Source organism: Muntiacus reevesi, chromosome 9 (assembly GCF_963930625.1).
Source record: "Muntiacus reevesi chromosome 9, mMunRee1.1, whole genome shotgun sequence".
Taxonomy (NCBI): domain Eukaryota; kingdom Metazoa; phylum Chordata; class Mammalia; order Artiodactyla; family Cervidae; genus Muntiacus; species Muntiacus reevesi.
The window spans coordinates 49,427,809-49,452,216 of NC_089257.1; the positions used below are offsets into that span (position 1 = coordinate 49,427,809).

General features: G+C 39.1%; 1 protein-coding gene across 2 annotated transcripts in view; it reads left to right on the forward strand.

The window, feature by feature from the left end:
* SWAP70 (switching B cell complex subunit SWAP70) overlaps positions 1 to 24,408 on the forward strand; it is a 75,705-nt gene that overhangs the window by 15,232 nt on the left and 36,065 nt on the right. For both annotated transcript variants that reach the window (XM_065944610.1, XM_065944609.1), the window contains exon 2: positions 8,075 to 8,215. In XM_065944610.1, coding sequence (XP_065800682.1) covers positions 8,075 to 8,215 — 141 coding nt within the window. The remainder of the gene's footprint in view (positions 1 to 8,074; positions 8,216 to 24,408) is intronic.

The window sequence follows — 24,408 nt, forward strand, 5'->3', positions numbered from 1 at the left end:
TAGTTGCTTTTTAAATGTGCATTATGTTGATTACTAGTGTAGTAAAGCATCTTTTCCTATATTTGTTAGTCATTAACTGCTTTTGTGAATTTTCTATTCATTTCTGTTGTCTGTTTTTAAAATTAGGTGTTCATTTCTTAATCATTTCTAGGAGTAATTTGAGTATTGGAGCTATTAGCCTTTTTTGTTTATGTGTTTATGGTGTCTCTTTTTAAAGGGAAATTTAAGAACTTTTATGTGGTCAGATTTACCAGTATTTTCTTTCTGATTTCTGAAGAGGGCCAAGTTAGTGAACTATCCAAAATAACTTTTTAAAGATAGTCTATTTAAAATGTAATCCAATGGCATATACTGTAGTTTGTTGTTGTTTAGTTGCTGAGTCATGTCTGACTCTTTTGCAACCCCGTGCACTGTAGCCTACCAGGCTTCTCTGTCTGTGGGATTTCCCAGGCAGAAATACTGGAGTGGGTTGCCATTTCCTTCTTCAGGGGATCTTCCTGACCCAGGGATTGAACCTGTGTCTCCTGCATTGGCAGGGGGATTCTTTGCCACTGAGCCCCCTGGGAAACCCATGCTGTATGTAGTTTAATGGCCTGTGTTCTGTGGACAGCATTGCAACAGGTGATTTTGAGTTCGCTCTCCTGCCTTAATGTCTCTGTGAGGTTCTATTCCTACTGAGTCCCCCCTTAACCCTCTGCTTGTCACTGTAAGGATATGGAGGAACAGTTTTAGGCAGGGTTTCCTCCCTCTCTGAGCCACAGTTAGGTATTTGAGATATTGCTAGTGTATGAAGCAGAATTCACATATGTGCTAAAGAGGAGTTCAGTGGATAGAGGGGGCAGTGAAGGGTTCCTGGAGTTCATGAAGAGTGACCGAGTCTTGAATGATGTGACTAGGTAACAGAGAATGTTTCTAGCACAGGGCTTGATTGTGGGACAGGCAGTTAGGAGAGATGGGTTCTTGCTTCCGATTTGTTACTCATCAGTTCAGTTCAGTTCAGTCGCTCAGTTGTGTCCGACTCTTTGCAACCCCATGGACAGTAGCATGCCAGGCCTCCCTGTCCATCACCAACTCCCGGAGTTTACTCAGACTCATGCCCATTATGTCGGTGATGCCATCCAACCATCTCATCCTCTGTCATCCTCTTCTCCTCCTGCCTTCAATTTTCCACAGCATCAGGGTCTTTTCAAATGAGTCAGCTCTTCGCATCAGGTGGCCAAAGTATTGGAGTTTCAGCTTCAGCATCAGTCCTTCCAATGAATATTCAGGACTGGTTTCCTTTAGGATGGACTTGTTGGATCTCCTTGCAGCCCAAGGGACTCTCAAGAGTCTTTTCCAACACCACAGTTCAAAAGCATCAATTCTTTGGCGCTCAGCTTTGTTTATAGTCCAACTCTAACATCCATACATGGCTACTAGAAAAACCATAGCTTTGACAAGATGGACCTTTGTTGCCAAAGTAGTGTCTCTGCTTGTTAATATGCTGTCTAGGTTGGTCATAACTTTTCTTCCAAGGAGCAAGCATCTTTTAATTTCATGGTTGCGGTGATTTTGGAGCCCAAAAAAATAAAGTCTGTTACTGTTACCACTGTTTCCCCATCTATTTGCCATGAAGTGATGGGACCAGATGCCATGGTCTTAGTTTTCTGAATGCTGAGTTTTAAGCCAACTTTTTCACTCTCCTCTTTGACTTTCATCAAGAGGTTCTTTAGTTCTTCACTTTCTGCCATAAGGGTGGTGTCATCTGCATATCTGCGATTATTGATATTTCTCCTGGCAGTCTTGATTCCAGCTTGTGCTTCATCCAGCTGAGCATTTCTCATGATGTACTCTGCATATAAGTTAAATAATCGGGGTGACAATATACAGCCTTGACGTACTCCTTTCCCTATTTGGAACCAGTCTGTTGTTCTGTGTCCAGTTCTAAGTCTTGCTTCTTGACCTGCAGCAGCGTGTGTGACTTAGACAAGTCTCAGGCCTCAGTCTTTTTATCAATGAAATAAGGAGATAGGATATTTCGTAAGATTGTTATCATTGTTAAACTTGTTATGGTTTTACTGTCAAAGGAGAATTTTTAGAAGAAATTTGTTCAGCATTTATTGAAAGTCTTCTGCATTCTGAGTAGCATGCTAGGTACTGTGGGAATGCAAGGGTGGGTAAGACATGGGCCATTCGGAAATTTAGTCTTATGGGAGAGAATAAATCTTGTGCGGGAGTGTAAAATAAGAAATACAGAGTGCATGGGAAATGCAGAATGGGGAAGGCCATCTTGATTTTGGGTGGTGGAGGCTTTAGAAAGGGATGGCATTTATGTTAGGTAGAAATGGAGGTGTAGGGATGGTTGCAGCAGAGGCCTGGAGCGGGACAGGGAGGTGATACAGGGCTTGCTTGAAGTGCTGTACTCAGTCGCTTCAGTTGTGTCTGACTCTTTTGCGACCCTATGGACTATAACCTGCCAGGCTCCTCTGTCCATGGAATTTTCCCAGCAAGAATACTGGAATGGGTCGCCATACCCTCCTCCAAGGGATCTTCCAGATGCAGCGGTTGAACCTGAGTGTCTCCCGAGTCTCCAGCCCTGCAGGCGGGTTCTTTACTGCTGAGCCACTGGGGAAGCCCCTAAGGTGTCCTGTGTAAACTTGTTTGACTTTTTTTGTACAGTTGGTGCGGAAGGGTAGGAAGAAATAAGGCTGAAACATAAAGTGGGACTGGCTTGCCAAGGAACATAAACCTGCTTGGTTTTCACTTCTTTAGGCTTTTTATGACTTTTAGACAAGGTGGGAATGTAAGGTAAGCAGCCCTTGAAGATGAATGTGGTAGAAGTGGCTAGGATGGTGATTGATTGCATTCAGGGACTTGAGTCAGAGATGATGTTGAGATTTCTGAGGCTGAGTATAATAAAGATAATTTAAGAGAAAGCAAGCAGGCCTTAAGCAGTGACAAGCAGGACGAAAAGATATTGTCAGGAAAGGGAAAATGAGTCCTTGTGGTAAGGGGCGGGATTTCTATTAAGACAATGCTCTTAAGGCAGGGCATGGCGTGGGTAGGAAATTGGTCACTCTGTTAGGAAGAGTTTTCTGGTAATTCGCCATTAGTTTGAAATTTTATTAATCAGACAGGAATTTTCACGCTTTAAAAAAAGATTACCCATTATGAATTTTAGTTCTGTAATTGTGTCCCTTGAGATAAGCCTGTTGGGATCTCCACCCCTCTTTTTTTCAGTGTTGAATTTTGCCCATTACGCACATCCTGTAAAGGGAAACAGCGTGTGACTGGGGGTCGGCTGGGGGGGGAGGCTCCTTTCAGAGAACTTTGTAATCTCTGCATCTTTGGGAGGGAGGAGGGCAAGCATTAGGCACTGATGTGTGTTTAAACACCGTGTAGTCGTTCATCATCCTTGATTTCTTTCCACGATAGTTGAAGTAAAATACTTAAAAAGGGTAAACGGCAAACCACTGAACAGGAACCAACCACAGGAGCAGTTAGTCATTTCTTGTCAGCGGAGGCCCTGCAGAGGCACTGGCAGACAGCTATAAAGGAACTGGAATGATGAGGGTCTGGCATGGATATGGATCTTTTATTGTAGTAACAATAGTTTATTCTTTGAATTGGGGAATGAGAGCAAAGTTGCTTAGCAATTATGTGGGCGTTGAAAGAATGGCCTTTGGAGGAGCAGGCGTTTGAAGTAGGATAAATTCAACTTTCTCAAGAAACTTACAAACACTGATTAGCGTGATTCAGGGGCAGTCCTTTTACAAATCAAGAATATGTAGTCCTATTTCCTCCTGATGGCTTTGGTCCTCATCTGTTTTCCAGCTTTCTCATCGGGAGAGGAGGATGGTAACTCTTGGAACAGTTTATCCCAACTGCAGGTGCTGGGAGATGAGGGCTCCCAGAAAGAGAGTGGTCCCAGATTTCTAGGCGGATGTGGTTCTTCACCATTGGATCTAACTTTGCTCCACTAAATAGCTATAGCCATCTTGCTGGGTGCTGGAGAACTGACCTGGTGAGCACCGGTCCACCACTTCACCTTAGCAATAACAGACATGCATGGCCACAGCACGCAGGTCACTTTTGTATGGTCAGGGCTCCCTGTTCGTCCAGGAGGAAAGGGAAAGTGGTAGGGCATGGAAAAGGCACCAGAGTATAAGGTTTGGGTTCTAGTCCTAGTTTCACTGCATCAAAAAGTATGTGATTTGGGAGACAGCTCCTCATCTCTGAATTAGCTTCATCTGTAAAGTAGCAGTAGTATCTACTCTCCAGGGGTAAGACTAAAAGCAACTAATGGATACTGTGAGTCTACTCTGAAACAGCATCAACTGCTGTGTAAGTTTATGGAGATTTTACTTCTTGTTACTAGTTTATATTCTGGCCTTTAGGAATCCTCTTCCTCTTTTTTTTAAAATATCTTTTACTTAAAAACTTTGAGATACTGTTGTTACTTTGTTTGAAGAACGCTTCTCTGTTCTAGACCTTACTAACAATGAAAAGAGCTGAATTTCTGATCTAAACTATAGTTCTTTCTGTTGAATTCATGAAATGAGTTTTTGTTGACAGTTAAGGATTGGACTTTTGAAAACATTAGTTTTAGAAACAAGTCACCAACTCTTCATTTTGCAGTGAGGGTACTGAGACTAAGCAAGTAGGCAGCAAAATATTCTAATATTTAAAAAGGGTAAATGGCAAACCACTGACCAGGAACAGACCGCATGAGCGTGGTGGTTACTCAAGTCTCCTCCTCCAGGGTCCTTTAATACAATCTGATGCCTCTCTCACAGTTTGCTTAACTAAAATAAGGTGTTTAAGAAAGTTATCCCTGAATTCAGTTATTCCTGTATTTTTTAAAAGTGCTATTTAATTACCCAAGGCTGGAGTCTAGGGTTTAAATCTAAATCTTCAGTGAGATCACTGGATTGAACTAAAGCACCTACACGAAGATTTTGATTTTAGAAAACTGGAAACATAATGTTCCTTAATACAGGAGAGTGTTGGACCAGGGTTGACAAAACCTGACTTAGCCTCAGTTCTCCTAAGTCAGCTTAGTCAAGAAAAACAAATTTCATCTCTTTGAGCCAGTACTCATCATCTGGAAGATGGGAAGGATGGCAGTATAGCGTCTAAAGCGTCTACCAGCACTTTAGTTGGAGGATCTGTGAAACCCAAAGGCAGAGAAAGGGATGGGTTGGGAGAGATTGGTGTCTCCTTTTTGTACCCTGAGAATTTTGCATTAATCAGTTACTTTTCTTGTATTCTCTCTCTAGCTGGAAAACCTTCCAGTTGCCCTCTTCCTACCCAAAGTGACAGTGAAAGTGGTAGTCACGATCAGTTGTGTCCGATTCTTTGTGATACTGTGAACTGTAGCCTTCCAGGTTCCTCTCTCCATGGGATTCTCCAGGCAAGAATACTGGAGTGGGTTGGCATTTCCTTCTCAAGGGGATCTTCCCCATCCAGGGATCGAACTCTGGTCTCCTGCATTCCAGGCAGATTCTTTATCGTCTGAGCCACCAGGGAAGCCCTTTCCTACCCAAAAGCCCTCCTTATTTTAAGGCTTAGGTTACATTTCATTTAATATATGAAGTCATTGTAGCACACACTATTCTTTCTGAACTCATTTATTGCCCTTATACCTTATTTATCCATTAGTTCCACATTGCTGTCGAATGTCTCCCTTTTATACCTAAGTTTTAGGGGGTAAGTTAACGTAGAAGATGAAGTGCAGAGTTAGAAGATAAGTAGATTTAGCTGGGTGGTCCTTCCCTGGTGGTCCAGTGGCTGGCTCCACGCTCCCAACGCAGGGGGCCCAGGTTCCATCCCTGGTCAGGGCACTAGATCCTGCATGCCACAGCTAAAGATCCTGCTTGCTACAATAAAGATTGAAGATCCTGAGCGCTGCAACTAAGACTCAGCATAGCCAAATACATTTTTTTTTAAATTAAAAAAATAAATATTAAAAGATTTAGTGTGAGCTTAAGCTGGCCAATAAGAAAAATGTGTGTGTATGTATATGTGCTTAATTTTTAAAATAGCATTACATTTTTTGAATAGTTAAAATTTTGTTCAGAACTTAATAAAGAGGGAGATACAGTGAGAAACCTTTTGGTCTTGGTCTGCAATCAAACTAGTTTCCCCCCCACTGTTATTAGTTTCTTATATATCCTTATAGAGTTTTTAAAATTTTTTCTTCCTTTTTCTTTTACATAGAAGCACACTATATGTAGTCTTAGGTACATTTTTTTTTTTTTCACTTAAGTTACCTGGGATATCTTTTCATATCACTACACAGTGAGTTCCTCATTGTTCTTAATGTTTTATGGATATATTATAGGTTAACCTGTGGTTGGGAGTTTTTACTTGGGTAAAGTCCCAAATAATTTTAAAATCTGAATGACTGTTGGGCCTTATAAGAGGACTGTGTTCTTTATTGTTCTGTATTTCCACAGTGTGTTGCAGTTTTTAAGCACTTTATATTCTTGAAATAGATCCTTACAAAACCTCTTTGGAGGCAGATAATTACCCTATAGGTGTTACAAGGTAAATAAAGAAAGGAAGTGTCTATTTAGGATTTTCTGACGGTGGTGCAAGATTCAGTAAAAGCACCACCGTGCCCTTTTCATGTGCTGTACTACTGGCGAATAGAGAGTTTACTTGAGAAACACAGCCTGCTTTGTAGGGCTGATAAAAGTCTTCATTACTTCATTTATAACCATTTGTGTACTCCTTCACTTTACTTACTTCCTTAAAACCGGCAGAGCATGTAGAAAAGGATCTCCACATAAATGAAGCTTTGAGAAACAAAACAAATGTAGCAAGAGGATATGCAAATGTTATTTTTATAGATTAATTTTTTTTAATTGTTAAAAAATCCTAACTGAAATATATGTATGCAGAAAAAAGTGACTTGCTTAATGGAATTGGAAGTATTCATTGAGGGGAATGTGGCTCCTTAAGCGATTGAATGGGTAGGGCTGAGAAAAATAGGGAAGATTTTAACCTGGGATTTAACATCTAATAAGATTCTGTGTTAGAGGAAGTACAGTCTTAGCTGTTTAATTTGACCTGTTTAGAGTGCACAAATGAAATGGAAGGAATTTAAGTTTTATTTTTACATTTTCACTTAATATGAAACACAGTTAGTACTCAAATAGCCCAGACTGCTAACTCAACTACCTGAATGTTAAAGTATGCATTTAGATTATGGCAAGACCAGAATGCAAATTTTCTACAAAATATTTTCAGCCATTTTGGTGACTCCTGAGATATTTTTGCTATTGAGTTTTTATGTATTTTTATTTTATTTTTTTTTTGAGTTTTTATATATTTTTAAAGCAGGCACTTGATTTCTTTCTCTTTTCATATTTATACCCTTTTTATACTCATCTTGAAAACTTAACCTAGCATCATGGAGTTATAGAGATGTTTGGACATACAGAGATTACTAATCAGTATTTGATATATTTGTATGTTAACTTGGCCCTTGATATTGAACAAAAGAGAGAAGTGAAGCGGAGAGTGGTTGTGGCCAGCCTGGGTCGGCCACCTTGTCCAGAGCCCCCAGCTGCAGCTCTTCAGCACCATCTGTTTTCTTTCACAGCTTTAATTGACTGACACTGCTCTGCTTGGGGAGGTGTTCAATTCTGAACACATTCTCTTGCTCTTTCCCCCCTTTTTCTTTCTAATGTGGGCCAATTGATAAAAGCCTACAAGGAGTACGTGGAGAAGGGAATGGCAGCCCACTCCAATATTCTTGCCTGGAGAATTCCATGGACAGAGAAGCCTGGCAGGCTGTATAGTTCATGGGGTCGCAGAGAGTCGGACACGACTGAGCGACTCACACACACACAAGCGGTGTGATAGTTACAAATCGTTCATGGAGCCTGGCTCATTGTAGGCAAGTAAAAGAGGCTGGTTTGAGGTGAACCAAAGCTCAGAGGGAATGAGACCCTGTGGATAACGAGTGGGGAGCCTGGCAGCTGGGGGTGATTTTTGTCTTTCTCTCCCCGGGGTAGGGGGCAGCCGTTTGCAAGCGCCACGTGCTGCCTGGTGGACGCCTCTGAACTGCTCTCTTCCTCCCTCGCAGGTCCTGTCCCATAACCTCTGCACCGTGCTGAAGGTCCCACATGACCCGGTTGCCCTTGAAGAGCACTTCAGGGATGATGATGAGGGACCTGTCTCCAACCAGGGCTACATGCCTTATTTAAACAAGTTCATTTTGGAAAAGGTATGATTCTAACCTCTTCCTGCTTATAGCAGTGTTCAAGTTACACTTTTCAGGTGGGCCCCACACACCCTTGTTGGGGAGTTCCCTAAGGAGTTTAGTTGTGAAGCATCTCGAGATAAATCAGAGTGAAAGAAGAGACTGACAGTGCTTCCTCTTTCTCTCTCTTCTCCAGTGTCTTCTAAACCTTGGTTTGTTATTTTTACCGCTGGCTCTTTTTTTGAAATTAAGAACCGTATTTTGTGTTCATCTGTACCTGTCTTCTCTTTGGGAGCTTTTTTTTTTTTTTTCTTTTAAAATTCTGGTTCCACGTGTAGCAGAATTGTTAAAGCATGGATTTGATATGATATGATTTTTTTTAAAAATTCTGGTTCCACATGTACCAGAATTGTTAAGGCATGGATATGATGTGGTAAAATATCTATACTTTATAGATAATGCACAGTGAAGTTTTCATCCTGGACTTTTCTAGGTACCACGTGGGTGTTGCCTCTGATACGTCATGACTAAGGACACTATAAACTGTTAGGTGTTTGGAAGCCAAGTATAACCTCTTGGTATTTTCTGCCTCATTTGAGTTCTCCATTGGTTTGGATAATTAAAAATTGACACATTAAATTGTTAGATTTAATGTTCTTTTTTTTTTTTAAAGAAAATAATTAATGGCACATTTAATTAAAAACATTTGTGATTTAAAAGTTACAAAATGTAGGAATTCCCTGGCTGTCCAGTGGTTAGGACTCCATGCTTTCAACTGCTGTGGCCTGTGTTCAATCCCTGGTTAGGGAAGTAATATACTGCAAGATGCAGCCGAAAAAAATAAAATCTTAAAAAATTACAAAACTTAGCTTTTTATTAAATAGGCAATTAGTACAAATATATGAGATAAAAAGTAAACTCCCTTTACCCTTTTTAGTCTGAGTCTTCAGGAGTAACCACTTTTAATTATTTGCTGACCTTTTTATATGCATGCAAGCACACACCTATACAATATGTAGTATTTTATTTCTGTACCAATTGGGTCATGCTACATATAGTTCAGTTTGTTTTTTTAACTAAGCAATATATTACTGTCATCTTTCCATATTATGTACATTTAGTTTAGATATGAAAAGTAATCATATATGCACATGAAGGGTTGGGAGTCCCTACTTTTGTTTATAGCCTGAATTTTGGGGGTATATGTTAAAAATGTCTTTCAAAAAGTGTTGGTGATAATACCTTTAAATTAAAAATAAAATACATTAAAAAAGCCTACTTTCCAATCACCTAAATACCATAACTACTGACATATTTTTTCCTATGATTTTTAAAAATTTTTATAGCTATTTATATGTATAAATTCTTTTTATAATTTAGTGTCTTTTTATAGTAGTAAAGTATTGTAACTAAAATGTATGATAATAATTTAAGTTAGTGGTTTGGAAAATGCCAAAATGTTGATCAGCATTCTTTTTAAAAATCACATTTTATTTTTTAGAAATTTTGCAGCAAAGACTGTCAAAACTATAGTCTGTTCATTTAGGTAGTATTCTTTGTACCTATATCTATTATTCCATATAAGCCTCAACAATACAATTTTTGCTCTTTATTTATATGTGTGTGTATGTTTATATAAATACAAAACATTGCCTTGGTCATGCTTTACTTAGAAAAGAAACTGCAGAGGGAAAAACCACACCAAAATGAAATGTAAGACTTAAACTTGCAAAAACCACCTATTTTATGATCCAGTTTATGTGAAATGTCCAAAATAGGCAAACACATAAAGATTCAAAATAGATTAGTGGTTGCCAGAGGTGGAGGGAAGTGGGAATGGTGAGTGACTACTGATGGGTTTGGAGTTTCTTTTTGGGGTGATAAAAATGATCTAGAGTTAGATAGTGATGATGATTGTAAAACCTTGTGAATATACTGAATACTACTAAAATGTACACTTTAAGAGTGAATTTTTTGGTATGTGAATTATATCATGATAGAAAAGATTTAAACAAATTATATAGAAACTTATGTGTGATGTTTCAAATCTTCATAGTATGGTGCTATACTATTTTCTAAAGCTTTTTGGGGCTGCCTTCTGTTCATTGATTAGGTAGCTCATTTGTGCTTATAGTTGTATTATAAGTCGGTAAGTTTTTTCTTTTTTTTGGTTTGTGAAGAAATTCTTTTTATTTAGAAAAAATGTCCCCAGCTTTATTGAGCTCTTACTGATACCTAATGTATGTAAATTTAAGGTGTATAGTATTGTGAGGTGTACAGCATTATGCTTTGATACATGTATATATTGTGAAATGATTGCTACAATAAGGTGACTTGTGTTAACATTGCCTCCCATAGTCACCTTTTTGTGTGTGGAGGGGCTATAAATTTTAAGATCTGGTCTCTTAACAACTTTAAATAGTATTATTGTTAGTTATTGTCACAATGCTGTGCAGTATATCCCAGATCTTTTTCATCGTAAAGCTAGAAGTGTGTATACTTTGATCAGCATCTCCCCATTTCCACTCCCCTCCCTCCAGCCCCTGACCACTGCCATCATATTCTCTTATTTAAGTTCATTGTTTTAAATATTCTACATAAAACTGAGAACATATAGTATTTATCTTTCTCTTAGATTGTCTTAGCCATGATTAGTTAAAACAGCTTCAGAATCCTGAGTTTACCATTTGATATTTCTGCGTTAATTTAAATAAAAGTCAAGAGATTTTGAATACAACTGTAGTGGTGAGAACATTTATATTCCATTAACAACCCCTAAGACAAGAACTGAACTGAACTGAAGACAAGAGAGCCTGTTGATAAGGGTGAAAGAGGAGAATGAAAAAGCTGGATTAAAACTCAACATTCAAAAAACTAAGATCATGGCATCCGGTCCCATCATCTCCTGGCAAATAGATGAGGAAAAAGTGGAAGCAGTGACAGATTTTACATTCTTGGGCTCTAACATCACTGCTGATGGTGACTGTAGCCATGAAATTAAAAGAAGCTTGCTCCTTAGAAGAAAAGCTGTGACAAACCTAGACAGCATATTAAAAAACAAAGACATCACTTTTCATACGAAGGTCCATATAGTCAAAGCTCCAGTAGTCATGTATGGATGTGAGAGTTGGACCGTAAAGAAGGCTGAGTGCAGAAGAATTGATGCTTTGGAATTGTGGTGTTGGAGAAGACTCTTGAGAATCCCTTGGACAGCAAGGAGGTCAAACCAGTCCTTAATGAAATCAACCCTGAATATTCACTGGAAGGGCTGATGCTGAAGCTCCAATACTTTGGCCACCTGGTGCGAAGAGCTAACTCATGGGCAGGGACCCTGATGTTGGGAATGATTGAAGGTGAAAGGAGAAGAGGGCGGCAGAGGATGAGATGGTTAGATAGTATCACCGACTCAGCGGACATGAATTTGAGCAAACTCCAGGAGACAGTGAAGGACAGGGAAACCTGGCGTGCTGCAGTCCATGGGGTTGCAAAGAGTTGGACATGACTTAGCAACTGAACTACAGCAACAACAGGACAAGTGGTTAGCATATGAAGCATGCCCAGATCCCACATAAGGGGTCAAATTAGGTATATTCCCCCCCTTTTCTATCAATACCTATTTTAATCAAGTTTAGGCTGTATGAACTAGAAGCAAGACAGTCTGCAGTGGACCGTCAAACCCAAAGGCCCCCCTTTCTCTGTGCCTCTAGGACAAATAATGCCTAGTTCCCTAATTTTTTCCGCTAAAGTATATGTTAGCACTCTGGCATCATGGACTTTAAATAAATAAGACAAAAAGTTGTTGTCTTCTCTACTTTATATAAAAATGTGTTTAAAACATACTGCAACCCATTGTATTTTTACTTTTTAAAAAATTGCAGTTTATTAATTAATTTATTTGATTTTTTTCATTTATTTTTATTAGTTGGAGGCTAATTACTTTACAATATTGTAGTGGTTTTTGCCATACATTGACATGAATCAGCCATGGATTTACATGTGTTCCCCATCCTGAACCCCCCTCCCACCTCCCTCCCCATCCCATCCCTCTGGGTCATCCCAGTGCACCAGCCCCGAGCACTTGTCTCATGCATCCAACCTGGACTGGTGATCTGTTTCACACTTGATAGTATACATGTTTCGATGCTGTTCTCTCAGATCATCCCACCCTCGCCTTCTCCCATAGAGTCCAGAAGTCTGTTCTATACATCTGTGTCTCTTTTTCTGTCTTGCATATAGGGTTATCGTTACCATCTTTCTAAATTCTATATATATGCGTTAGTATACTGTATTGGTGTTTATCTTTCTGGCTTACTTCACTGTATAATGGGCTCCAGTTTCATCCATCTCATTAGAACTGATTCAAGTGTGTTCTTTTTAATGGCTGAGTAATATTCCATTGTGTATATGTACCACAGCTTTCTTATCCATTCATCTGCTGATGGGCATCTAGGTTGCTTCCATGTCCAACAAATTGCAGTTTATTTAAACCAAAATCAAAACCAGAAACAGTTCATACAGTAAATATGTCTTATATTTGGCAAATGTTTGATGGCCTGCTGTGTGCATGTGTTTGAGCTTAAAAATTAAAAAAACAAAAAGTAGAATTATGTCTGTTATTAAAATATATGGAACATACTGGGAAAGTCTCAGAAACCTGGAAATTGCTGTTTTTCAGTGCTAGAATTTGTGTGGGCTGGAAGACTGGATTGAGAGACATGGTTGAATATCTTGAGGTGCTGTACCCTGATACCACATTTTGTTCTCCCTGATGTAACTTTCTTTAAACATCCTGAGTTTTAAAGTTTTATAATGTTCTTTGTTTTAGTATTCAGGTATTTAAAAATTTTGTAAGTAGGGGAGAAACTATATGACAAACCTAGACAACATATTAAAAAGCAGAGACATTATTTTATCACTGACAAAGGTCTGTATTGTCAAAGTTGTGGTTTTTCCCGTAGTCATGTATGGATGTGAGAGTTGGACCATAAAGAAAGCTGTGTGGAACAATTGATGCTTTTGAACTGTTGGAGAAGACTCTTGAGAGTCCCTTGGACAGCACGGAGATCAAGCCAATCCATCATAAAGGAAATCAGTCCCAAATACTCATTGAAAGGACGGATGCTGAAGCTGAAACTTTAATAGTTTGGCCACCTGATGCAAAGAGCTGACTCATTGGAAGGGACCCTGATGGTGGGAAAGACTGAAGGGAGGAGAAGGGGACAACAGAGGATGAGATGATTGGATAGCATCACCGACTTGATGGGCATGAGTTTGAGCAGGCTTTGGGAGTTGGTGATGGATAAGGAGGTTGGTGTGCTGCAGTCCACGGGACTGCAAAGAGTCAGACACAACTGAGTGACTGAACTGAACTGAACTGAGCGACTATAGCAGTGTTTAAGAAGTCCAAAATTAGCCACTATATTTGGGGAAAATCTTATTCACAGAGCAAGTGAGGATGTGATGAAACAGTGAGCCCTTGTTTATTATTGCTTAGCCACCTGGAGTGGAATTTTGCCAGGCTTTCAGTCCAAATAAAGCAGCCAAGGTTTCCATGGTGTGGATTTAAATTGAGCAGATTGGTGCCTTGTTTTGAAACTTGGTTGAAAAAAAATGCCAGTAGTGACTGAAGAGTGTTAACAGAAAACTTAGAGATTGTCATCAGTCATTTAATGAATATATGAAATGATGAGTAGACATTTGCAATATGTGCATTTATACATACACACACACAGTCTGATTTGATCCTCATGCTAATCCTATGATGCATAACTGGAATTCTTATCCCCATTTAACTCAGGAGGAAATAGAGAACATAGCTAATAAGGGGTAGATAGGTTTTGAACCTAAGCCATTTCACTTTTAGACCAGAGTACTTTTAACTGTATGTACTATTGAGGGATTAATTACTACTTTACAGAATTAATACTTTTCCAGTTACTGAATATATAGTAGGGGCCAGGGGAAAGTGGTTTAAAAGCCATTCTGATCATCTCAAACTCTCTTATCCAGCGTCTAGTTCCCTCAGGTTCTTTCTCAACTGTTTTAATGTAATTTTTCTTCTTCTTCTTCAGCATCTGGTGTTCCTCAGTGTTCAGTTTGGTCATTTGAGAGGTTTTTCTGCCTTTGCCTAAGAGAGTTACTCAGAAGGGATTGAGACCAAGAGATAAACTATAATGAAACTTGCTTTGCAAAAAATAATTTTTCCATTTGGTTTCTGTATTTGCTTCTTCAGAGGGAATAATTCTTGTTGTTCTTCACATTGATAGAATTTATTTTCAGCTTTCCTGAGACTTCAGATGATGATCTTGTGTGTTCACATACTGAATATTTTGCCTCTGCTGAGTGTTAACTTTTTTCTTGTTTGTTAAATTCCTTTTTTTTAAAGTAAAGAATAGGATTCTGTAAACATCCAGGAAGAATTTTTGAATTTTTGTGAGCTCCTCCCCACCTTTTTAGGGCAAAAAAACGCTGTGCCTGGATTATCTGACAGTGAATAATTGAAGAAAGTGGTATATTGCTACTTTTTAAATTTTGAGCCCCAGTAGACTACATTGGAAACTGGTTCTGAGACTCTCCCGGTAGTACAGTGGATAAGAACCCGCCTGCAAGTGCAGGGGACTCGGGTTCAATTTGTGGTCCGGGAAGATCCCCCATACCGGGGGGCAGCTAAGCCTGTGCCCCACAACTGGTGAAGCCCGCTCACCACTGAGCCTGCGCTCTGCAGTGAGAAGCCCACGCACCACCATGAAGACCAGCCCCCACTCGCTGCAGCTAGAGAAAGCCTGTGTCAGCAACACAGACCCAGCACAACTGTAATTAATTAATTAAAAAAAAAATCTAGTTCTGCCTCAGTGTGTTATGAGGCAATCTAAACCTTTCATGAGCTTTAATAGCCTAGTTGGCTTTGTCATCCAAATCATTGTCAGTTCTTTTCCCTGATTCTATACATTGAAGGTTGGTCTGGGCTATTTGACTAAAAACCAGTAATCCTTTGTCAATAAGCCAAGTCCTAATTGGGGGATTTACTGCTTTGTAATGTAATCCTCTTGTTGTTGTTGTTTTTGTTTTAATTTTGTTTTGGGAACACACATACACACATGCAAAAGAAAGATACACAAAGAGAACCATTTTTGTTCAATATAATGTTTCTTCTCTCTAGCAGTCTGCATTCTGTTTCCTTAGGCTGGATGTTATACTTTCTTCCCAGATGCTTGCTGTCCTTTAGTTATAGTTCTACCATAAAATGAGTTTTCAAATTTCTCTTAGTGGAGTGAATATGACTTCGGCACTCAAAATGTTGTCAAATGTATACCTAACAAATATCATTTAATAGGAAAGGGTGCATGCGTGTGTGCTGAGTTGCTTCAGTTGTGTCCGACTCTTTGCAACCCTTTGGACTGATTCCGCCAGGCTCCCCTGTTAATGGGATTCTCCAGGCAAACATACTGGAGTGGATTGCCATGCCCTACTCCAGGGATCTTCCTGACCCAGGGATGGAACCTGCCTCTCTTAAGTCTCTTGCATTGGCAGGTGGGTTCTTTACCATTAGCCCCACTGGGAAGCCTGATATGAAGGAGTGCTGCTCTTAAATTCCCCAAACCAGGCTTTTATATAATTCTTGCTTATTATCCTTTAGCCTGTGTTGTTTTTTCTTTCATTGTTGCTTGAAAGTTACATAGTATTATTTTAGAACAGTGGCCAAGTTGGACTCTACATTTTCATCATGTTTGCAAAGTTATACAGGACTAAAAACTTCTGAGAAATTGAAGAGGTTCCATGCTGAGAAGTATGAATGACGTTACGTCATTGAACACCGTGGCCAACAATATAAATCTAAAACTGATGTAGTCTAAAGAAATCTTACTTTTTTTTAAAGTGTCAGTTCTTTATTACAGTAATCAAGAGGGAGAGTAACCTTATTTATTTATGCCTGTGGTGTGGGGCATGTAGGATCTTAGTTCCTCAACTAGGGATCAGACCTGTGCCTCCTACAGATGCACAGAGTCCTAACCACTGGAGAGCTAGGGGATTCCCAGAAGTATTGTTTTTTAAAATAGCAGCTTTAGTGAGATATAATTCATATACCATACAAGAATATTTAAAGTGTACAATTTGGTGGTAAAAACCATATCCATTAGCACTTACTCTCCTCCCCCTCAGCTCCTCCCTTAGTAGACAACCACTAATCTACTTTTTACCTCTGGATTTGCTTTGACCTCTATGGGTTTACCTCTGTCTGGACTTATACAGTGTGACTGGAACCATGTGACCTTTGTGTCTGTCTTCTTTCACTTAGCATCATGTTTTCAAAGTTCATCCATGCTGTAGCACATAACAGTACTTCATTTCTTTTCATGTCCAAAAAATACTCCATTATGGATATACCATATTTTGTTGGCACATTCATTGGATGATGGATGTTTTGTTTTCTTCCCACTTTCTGGTTATCATGAATTTACTGCAGTGAGCATGCATGTTCAATTTTTGTGCGGAGGTATGTTTTCAGTTCTTGGTTATAAACCTAGGAATGAAATTTGGGTTATGTGGCAACTCTGTGTTTAACTTTTTGAGGAACTGTCAAGTTGTTTTCCAATGCAGCTATGCATTTTACTTTCTGCCAGCAGCGGCTGAGGGGTCCAGTTTCTTCATATCCTCATCAGCATTTTGTTTTTATTATAGCCATTCTGGTGGATATGAAGTACATAGCTTACTGTGTTTTGATTTGCATCTCACTGATAATTAATATAAAATACTGTTTTTAAAATTTGTTTTTTATTGTGAAGGTAATAAAAAGGGTATTGTTGAAGTTAAGAAAAAAGAACTTATTGAGAAAATATGTATCATCCATAGTTTTAACATGCATAGGCAGTCACTGTTAGCATTCTGATATGTTTGTTTTGAGTTTTTATTTTTGTGGCCACACTGCCTGGCTTGTGGGATCACAGTTCCCCAACCAGAGATTGCACATGCATGCTTAGCAGTGAAAAGTGTGGACTGCCAAGGAACTCCCAAGTCTTTATTTTTTAAAATGTTTTTATATATTGTTTTATATTTTATATATTTTTTATATTTTATAAAATATTTTATATTTTATATATTTTTATATATTTTATAATAAAATATTTTATATATTTCAAGGGATCATATTGAACACTTAACATTAATATTGCCTGTCCCATGTCATTGAATTTTTTTAAAAAACCTTGAGTACAAAGATGCTAATATTTATTTAGAGTCTGTTGTGTTTCAGATACTAAATGTTTTAAACAGGTGTTCTAATAAAGTCTTTATGTCAACTCTGTAGGTTAAGTACCATTATTACCACCATTTTAAAGATGAGGAGATGGGCCTTGGGTTAAATGCTTGCTCAAGGTCACCCAAGTACTAAGTGGTATTCACTTATAACCATGCCTTTTCTTGGTGGACTTTTTATTTTTTTCCCCACTCTTAAATAATAGTGACTATCATAGGTGAATCTTTGTCTGACTCTGGTTCTCTTGTTAAGATAATCAACAAGTATTGACTGAACAACAAGTATTGATTGAACAATAAGTAATTGAAGTAGAATTATTGATCAAAGAGTATAAATGCTTTCTGAGAAAAATTTCTGCAGTTTCTTAAGCACTAAATTGACTAATTTCCCTGTCTTTTGAGAACTGTTTCTGTTCCACAACAAGTTTAGTCTTGAGCTGGGTTTGCATAAAGTTTCTAGTTTAGAGAACATGTGAGTTTAGTTTTATAAATACTTTTAGTACTTTGAGTCAGAATTGAGGTGGTATCTTATTCTTCATATGTATGAATCTAGGTGTAAAGTAAAAATTTTATGTAAAAATAAGAACCACTCTGCATATTTCTTTCTTGGAAATTATCTTTGGTTTGGACACCTTGAAACCACTAGCAGCAATTATTATTAAATGTGAGACTATTGATTTAATATGTGTGATGCAAACTAGAATTTTGGAGCCAGTTTGTTCCTGTAGATGAGATAGAGTATGGAATCATAAATTTTTAGACCTTTTATAGTTTGAATGGGCCTAGAGACCATTTCAACTTAGGGATTTATTTTAATTGAGGTCACATTGGATATTGAACCCATACCCTTCAATGGCTTCTTTCTAGGTCAGTCCAGCATCTTCATCACGACGTGCAGGGCCGTGTTCAGTTTGGCTTCTGCAGCCTCTCTAGCCTTCTGTCCCCTCCCTCTTGCTCCCTTCAGGGCAACCACCGTGGCCTTCCTCAGATTACTAAGACCCTTCTTGCCACAGAGCCTGCAGACATGCTGCTCCCTCTGCTGTAAGGTTTCCGCCACCCATCATGTGGAGGTCTCGGCTTGACTGTCACTTCCTCAGGGAGGTTTCTCCAGGTAGCACCCCACCCATTCTAGACCTAACCAGCTTTCCTGTAATGGACGCTTGCGACATTCTGTGTTTTTCTTTTTTTTTTTTTGAAGGGTACTGGAACAGAAACACATGTATTACAAAAAACCAAAAAAAAAAAAAACAAAAAACCCCAAAACAATTTCACATTATATTGAGCTACAATATGGCAGCAAATAAAAAAAAATTATTGTACACAGTTTAAGGGAACTCTTAACAGAACATATTCTTGTTGCCACGTGACATGTAACACAGGAGCCCAAGCGCTTAATAGCGGCGAGTGAAGTGGGCATTGGTGGGTCTGCTCCCAAAGCCACCTCGCGGGATCACGTGGCCCCGAGAGGCCCCCCCAGGGGCAAAGCTGCCGCACCCGGACATGCCTCCCCAGTTCATCATTGTGTTTTTCTTTTTTACCACAGTTTTCACCATACAGGTGGTTGTATTATTGCTGTATGGTTTGATATCTTATTACTCCCCTGGAGTGTAAGTTCTAGGATGGCAAGAACTGTTTCATCCATGTTGATGGGTTTGTTTGTTTTTTTTCTTTTTGGTATGTGCAGGAGCTCTTAAGTTTGATGTTATTTTGTCTAATTTTGCTTTTGTTGCCTGTGCTTTTTTAGCATCATATCTAAGAAATCATTGCTCATTCCAGTATCATGAAGTTTTTCCTCTATATTTTCTTCTAGGGGTTTTATACTTTCGGGTCTTACATTTAGATCTTTACTCCATTTTGAACTTAATTTATGAATATGGTATAAGATAAGGGGCCGTCTTCATTCTGTTGCATGTGGACATTCAGATTTTCCAACACCTTTTGTTGAAGAGACTGACCTTTAAGTATTAATGAGGGTTTATTTCTGGCTTTCTATTCTGTTTTATTAGTCTGTGTGTCTGTCATTATGCCAGTACCATACTGTTTCTTTTTTCTTTCTTCTTCTTGTTTTTTGGTCATGCTGAATGACTTGCAGGACCTTAGTTCCCCAACCAGGAATCAAACCCATGCTCCCTGCAGTGGAAGCGTGGAATCCTAATCACTGGACTGCCAAGGAATTCCCTAGTACATACTGTTTTGATTACTGTTATCTTTGTAGTAGGTTTTGAAATCAAGTAGTATAAGGCTTCCACCTTTGTTTTTCTCAAGATTGTTTTAACTATCGTGGACCTTTGAGATTCCGTATGAATTTTTTTTGTTTCTACAAAAAAAAAAAATGCCATTGAAATTTTGATGGCGATTGCATGGAATCTGTAATAAATTGCTTTGGATAGTGTGGGCATTTTAATAGTGTTAAGTCTTCCATTCCATGAGCATAGGATGTCTTTCCATTTATTTATGTCATCTTTAATTTCTTTGAGTAATGTTTTATAATTTTCTGTATACAAGTCTTTTTACCTCCTTGGTTCAGTTTACTCCCTAGTATTTTTGATGCTATTGCAAATCAGATTGTTTTCTTAATTTTCTTTTCAGATTGTCATTGCTTCTTTCTTTCCAATTTGGATGCCTTTTATTTGCATTTCTTGCCAAATCTCTGTGTCTGGGACTTTCAGAACTTTTTTGAATAGAAGTGGTGAGAGTGGGCGTCCTTATCTTGTTCTTGATCTTAGAAGAAAAGCTTCTGGTTTTTCACCTTTGAGTATGATGTTAGTTGTGGACTTTTCCTGTATGATCTGATTTTGTCCCTTTTTTAAAAAGGTGTAAATGCCATCATTTAATACACTTTTACCTTTGAGTGTGCTTAAACTGAAGAATATTATTGACAGATTAGAATATAGAGAAGTAGTAAGCTAAACAGGCAACTTACATTAAGTAAGACACTGAGCACTTGCACTTGCATCAAAGACCCACTGTTTATTTCCTGGGAAAGCTAATTTATGGAGAATTTGCTTGGTTTCTGATCCCATTGCAGTCTGACTTTATACACAGACTTCTTGGCTGTCTTGAAGATAATTAACTAGTGACCAGTCAGTTGCAAAACTAGCAGTCTTTTCTCAAATGACTCCTCCTTAATTTCTCTGTAGCATTTGGCACTGCAGTAGCCCCTCCTTATCTGTAGTTTCTCCTTCCGTGGTTTCAGTTACCTGTTGTCAACTGTGGTTTGAAAATATTAAACAGAAAATTCCAGAAATAAAGAATTCATAATTCATTATATGTTCTTCAGAGTAGTCTGATGAAATTGCACGTTTTTGCTCCATCCTTCCCAGGACATGAATCGTCCCTTTGTGCTGTGTGTCGCACCTGTTAGTCAGTTAATATCCATCTGGGTTATCAAATTGACTGTCATGGTATTACAGTGAACACATGAGAATGTGTTCAAGTAACCCCCCTCCTTTTTTTTTGGCCATGTCACATAACTTGCAGGATTTTACTTCCCTGGCCAGGGATTGAACCAGGGCCACAGCAGTGAAAGCTCCAAGTCCTAACCACTGAACGACCAGAGAATTACCAAGTAACTCTTATTTACTTAAAAATGGACCCAAAGCACAAGAGTGGTGATGCTGGCAAGTCACATAGGCCAAAGAGAAGCTTTAAAGTACTTCCTTTAAGTGAAAAGTTGAAACTTCTCTACTTAATAAGGAAAGAAAACATGCTGACGGTTGCCAATATGTTTGGTAAGAATGAATCTTGTATCCCTGAAATTGTGAAGAAGGAAAAAGAAATTCTGTTACTTTTCCTGTTGCATCTCAAAACTGCAGAAGCCATGGCCAAGTACACGTTAAGTGCTTAAAGATGGAAAAGGCATTAACATTTGTACAGTAAGATATTTTGAGAAAGAGAGAGACCACATTCATATAACATTTATTACACTATGTTGTTTATGATTTTTTTATTATTGATTATTATTGTTAATCTTCTATTATGCCTAATTTGTAAATTAAACTGTATCATAGACTTGTATGTATAGGAAAAAAACACATGCGGTTTCAGATGTCCACTGGGGGTCTTGGAACTTATCCCTCATGGATAAAGGGAGAGACTACTGGGTTGGTCAGACCTTCTTCTTATTGTTTACTCACTCAGTTTTTATGTCTTTGTGGTTCTCCTACCACTCTGATTGTTCTTCCAGGCGTCATAATTCCTCATCCTTCCCTCACTTTGTAAATGTGCAAATCCTTTGAGGTTCTGTTTCGATTCCATCTCTTTTCTCACTTTGTGTTTCCTCTCAGTGATCTCATTGGCCGTTGTGGCTTCAGTCCTTGTCGGCATGCAGTTGATTCACAAATCTGCCTTTCCTCTTAGGTTACAGTTCCTTCTTTGAGTGTCTTCAGATGACATAAATACCTTACCAGAACTGCAGGTTGAAGAGTCACATAATTGAGGACTCCATCTTTCTTTCTCCTTGTTTTGTCCCCTTCCTCCTGTGGCTGTTCCCCAAACATGGTTGGGGTGCCGCCCCCGCCGTGCCTTTGCTCACGCAGCCTCCTTTCCTGTCCTTTGCAGCACTGTTCCTTGTACTGTTCACTGTGCTTTGAAGTCTGTCCCAAATACTGTCTTTTCTGCAAAGTACTGATCTGGGCTGCAGCTGACCTGGCTGTTCTTTGCTCTAAAATGGGGGGGTTTCCTAAGGCTGTTTATTTATTGAAATTATAAAGCTCTCTGTGGTTTCTGTCTGTGTTTGCTTTTCTAGCCATAAATCTGACCACTCCCTCTCAGGAAGTCTAATTGACCACATGATCCACATAGAACCGCTTCTTGTTCCTCGGAGCAGAGCTTTGTGCTTCCATGCGTATGTCATTGCCCCTGGTGGCCTGTCTTCCACTTAGTGCTTTTTAGGGCTGTGGGTGTTTAGAGTTGATAAAGTGGCCTTTGAGACTAGTCCTGTAGAGAAGTCTTCCATCACATAAATAGAGTCCTCCGTCTACTGAGTTCTATAAGCAGTTGGGCATAGAAAAAAGGGATAGAATGTGAGCTTTGATTTAAACTCCAGTCTTGATATTTACTAGTCATGTAAACTTGGTACCCAGTTTTCCTGAATGTGTTTCCCGGTCTGTAAAATGAGGAAGATATTTAAACTTTAGGGGGCCAGCACAAAGATTAAATGAGAAACTGCATATAAAATGCCAAGCATATGCTAAGTGCTCAATAAATGGTGTTAAAGAGAAAAAAAAGAAATGAAAAGGAAAGAAAAAAGAGAAGCAGCAGCTGTTCCTTTCCCTTCTTGGGGTCATTTGTGTATACTGGGGGCATGGGAAACGGTGTCAGACGGAGACTCGGTGCCGAAGGCAGAGCACAAAGGATATCTTCTTACTCTTGGGAAACTGGTTTGCCAACCACAAAGAGAAACTTCTTCCTGCAGCCAACTAGTGACTTCTTCCTTATGTTATGCACACTTTGTTCATCTCTATCTCTAAACAGAATTTCTTTGCTCATGTTTCCATACTGTCCCCAGTATGGCTTTAAAATGCAGGTTGTGTATGTTGCTCCCTCCCACTCCTCCAGTACAGATAAATCCTAACTCTTTACCCTGAATTATATATATGACTCTTCATGATCTGGTCTTCACTCTCTCTCTCGCCTAGTCTTTCACCGTGCCACACACAGTGGGCGGTTTTTGTTTTTTTTTCTGACTGTCCAGTATCTGAATTCTTTCCTGTGTCTGGAAGGAGGACAGGACCTGTCTCATATCTCACATATTGAGTTTAGATACTCATTTTCCCTGCTTCCTGGCAGCTCGGGCATAGAAATGTGACCCAGTGTGACTCTGACTCTGCAGTGAGTGACATGGAAGATCAAGTACTGGATCAGTGGCAACAGCGATGGCCTCCTGTTATACTGACCATGGTGTTTCCACCTGCTGGTACCACGAGTAGTTTCAACTGCAGTTCTGACTGCCTAGCCTGGATTGTTAATGGCTTAGTTTCAGAGTCTAGATGTTTTAGCCTTTGTGTTAGATCTTTGAGGTTACCCATTGCTTTTCCAATACATTCCTTATCTGTTTAAAGGAACTCAAGATAGTTTCTGTGATTTGCACTTAGGAAGAGCCTGACTTATACCACCCTTAGTACCAAGTAGCCCATTCACATTAATCTTCTGCAGTTCTAAACTGACCATGGTTGTGTCCACCTCTGGGCTGTCTCACATTCTGTTCTACCTGTAACAGTCTTCGTTTTCAAACTGTTTGACACTTGATGGTTCTTTGGGACTCAGCTCCGTCACCTTTTCTGTAAATCTTTCCCCAGTTCTTAAGATTGGGTTGTTAGCTCCTCAGTGTTTCCACAGAAGCCTCTGTTTACATCTGTGTAATACTTCCCACACTATATTGTGATTGTCTTGTCATTCCTTGGAGACAAGGGCTAGCAGTATTGAGTTGGCCAAAAAGTTCATTAGGGTTTTTCTTCAGGCTCTTTTGGGAAAACTCAAACAAACTTTTTGTCCAACCCCAAATATTCAGTATCTTTGTGACGTCCCTGGCAGATAATGACTACTCTCTAACTTTTATCAGCTGAATGAGTAAAAACTATTGAATCATGCACTGTGTTATGTCAAGATTTGTCTGTTTGCTTGTCTGTTTTTCATAATAAACTGTGACTGTTCTAAGAGCAGGGACCAAGTTATTCTTCATCTTTATATCCTTAATTTTTAAAAACCTATTTATTTATTTCTTTATTTGGCTGTGCTGAATCTTTAGTTGCGACACATGGGATGTAATTCCCTGACCAGGGATCAAACCCAGGCCCCCTGCATTGGGAGCACAGAGTCTTAGCCACTCGACCACTAGAGTGGTTTCTTTATATCCTTCTGTAGCTTAGTAGTTGGCTCATTTGTGCATGTGTGCCAAGTCACTTGAGTCGTGTCCGATTTTTTTCAATCCCACCGACTGCAGCCCACCAGGCTCCTCTGTCCAT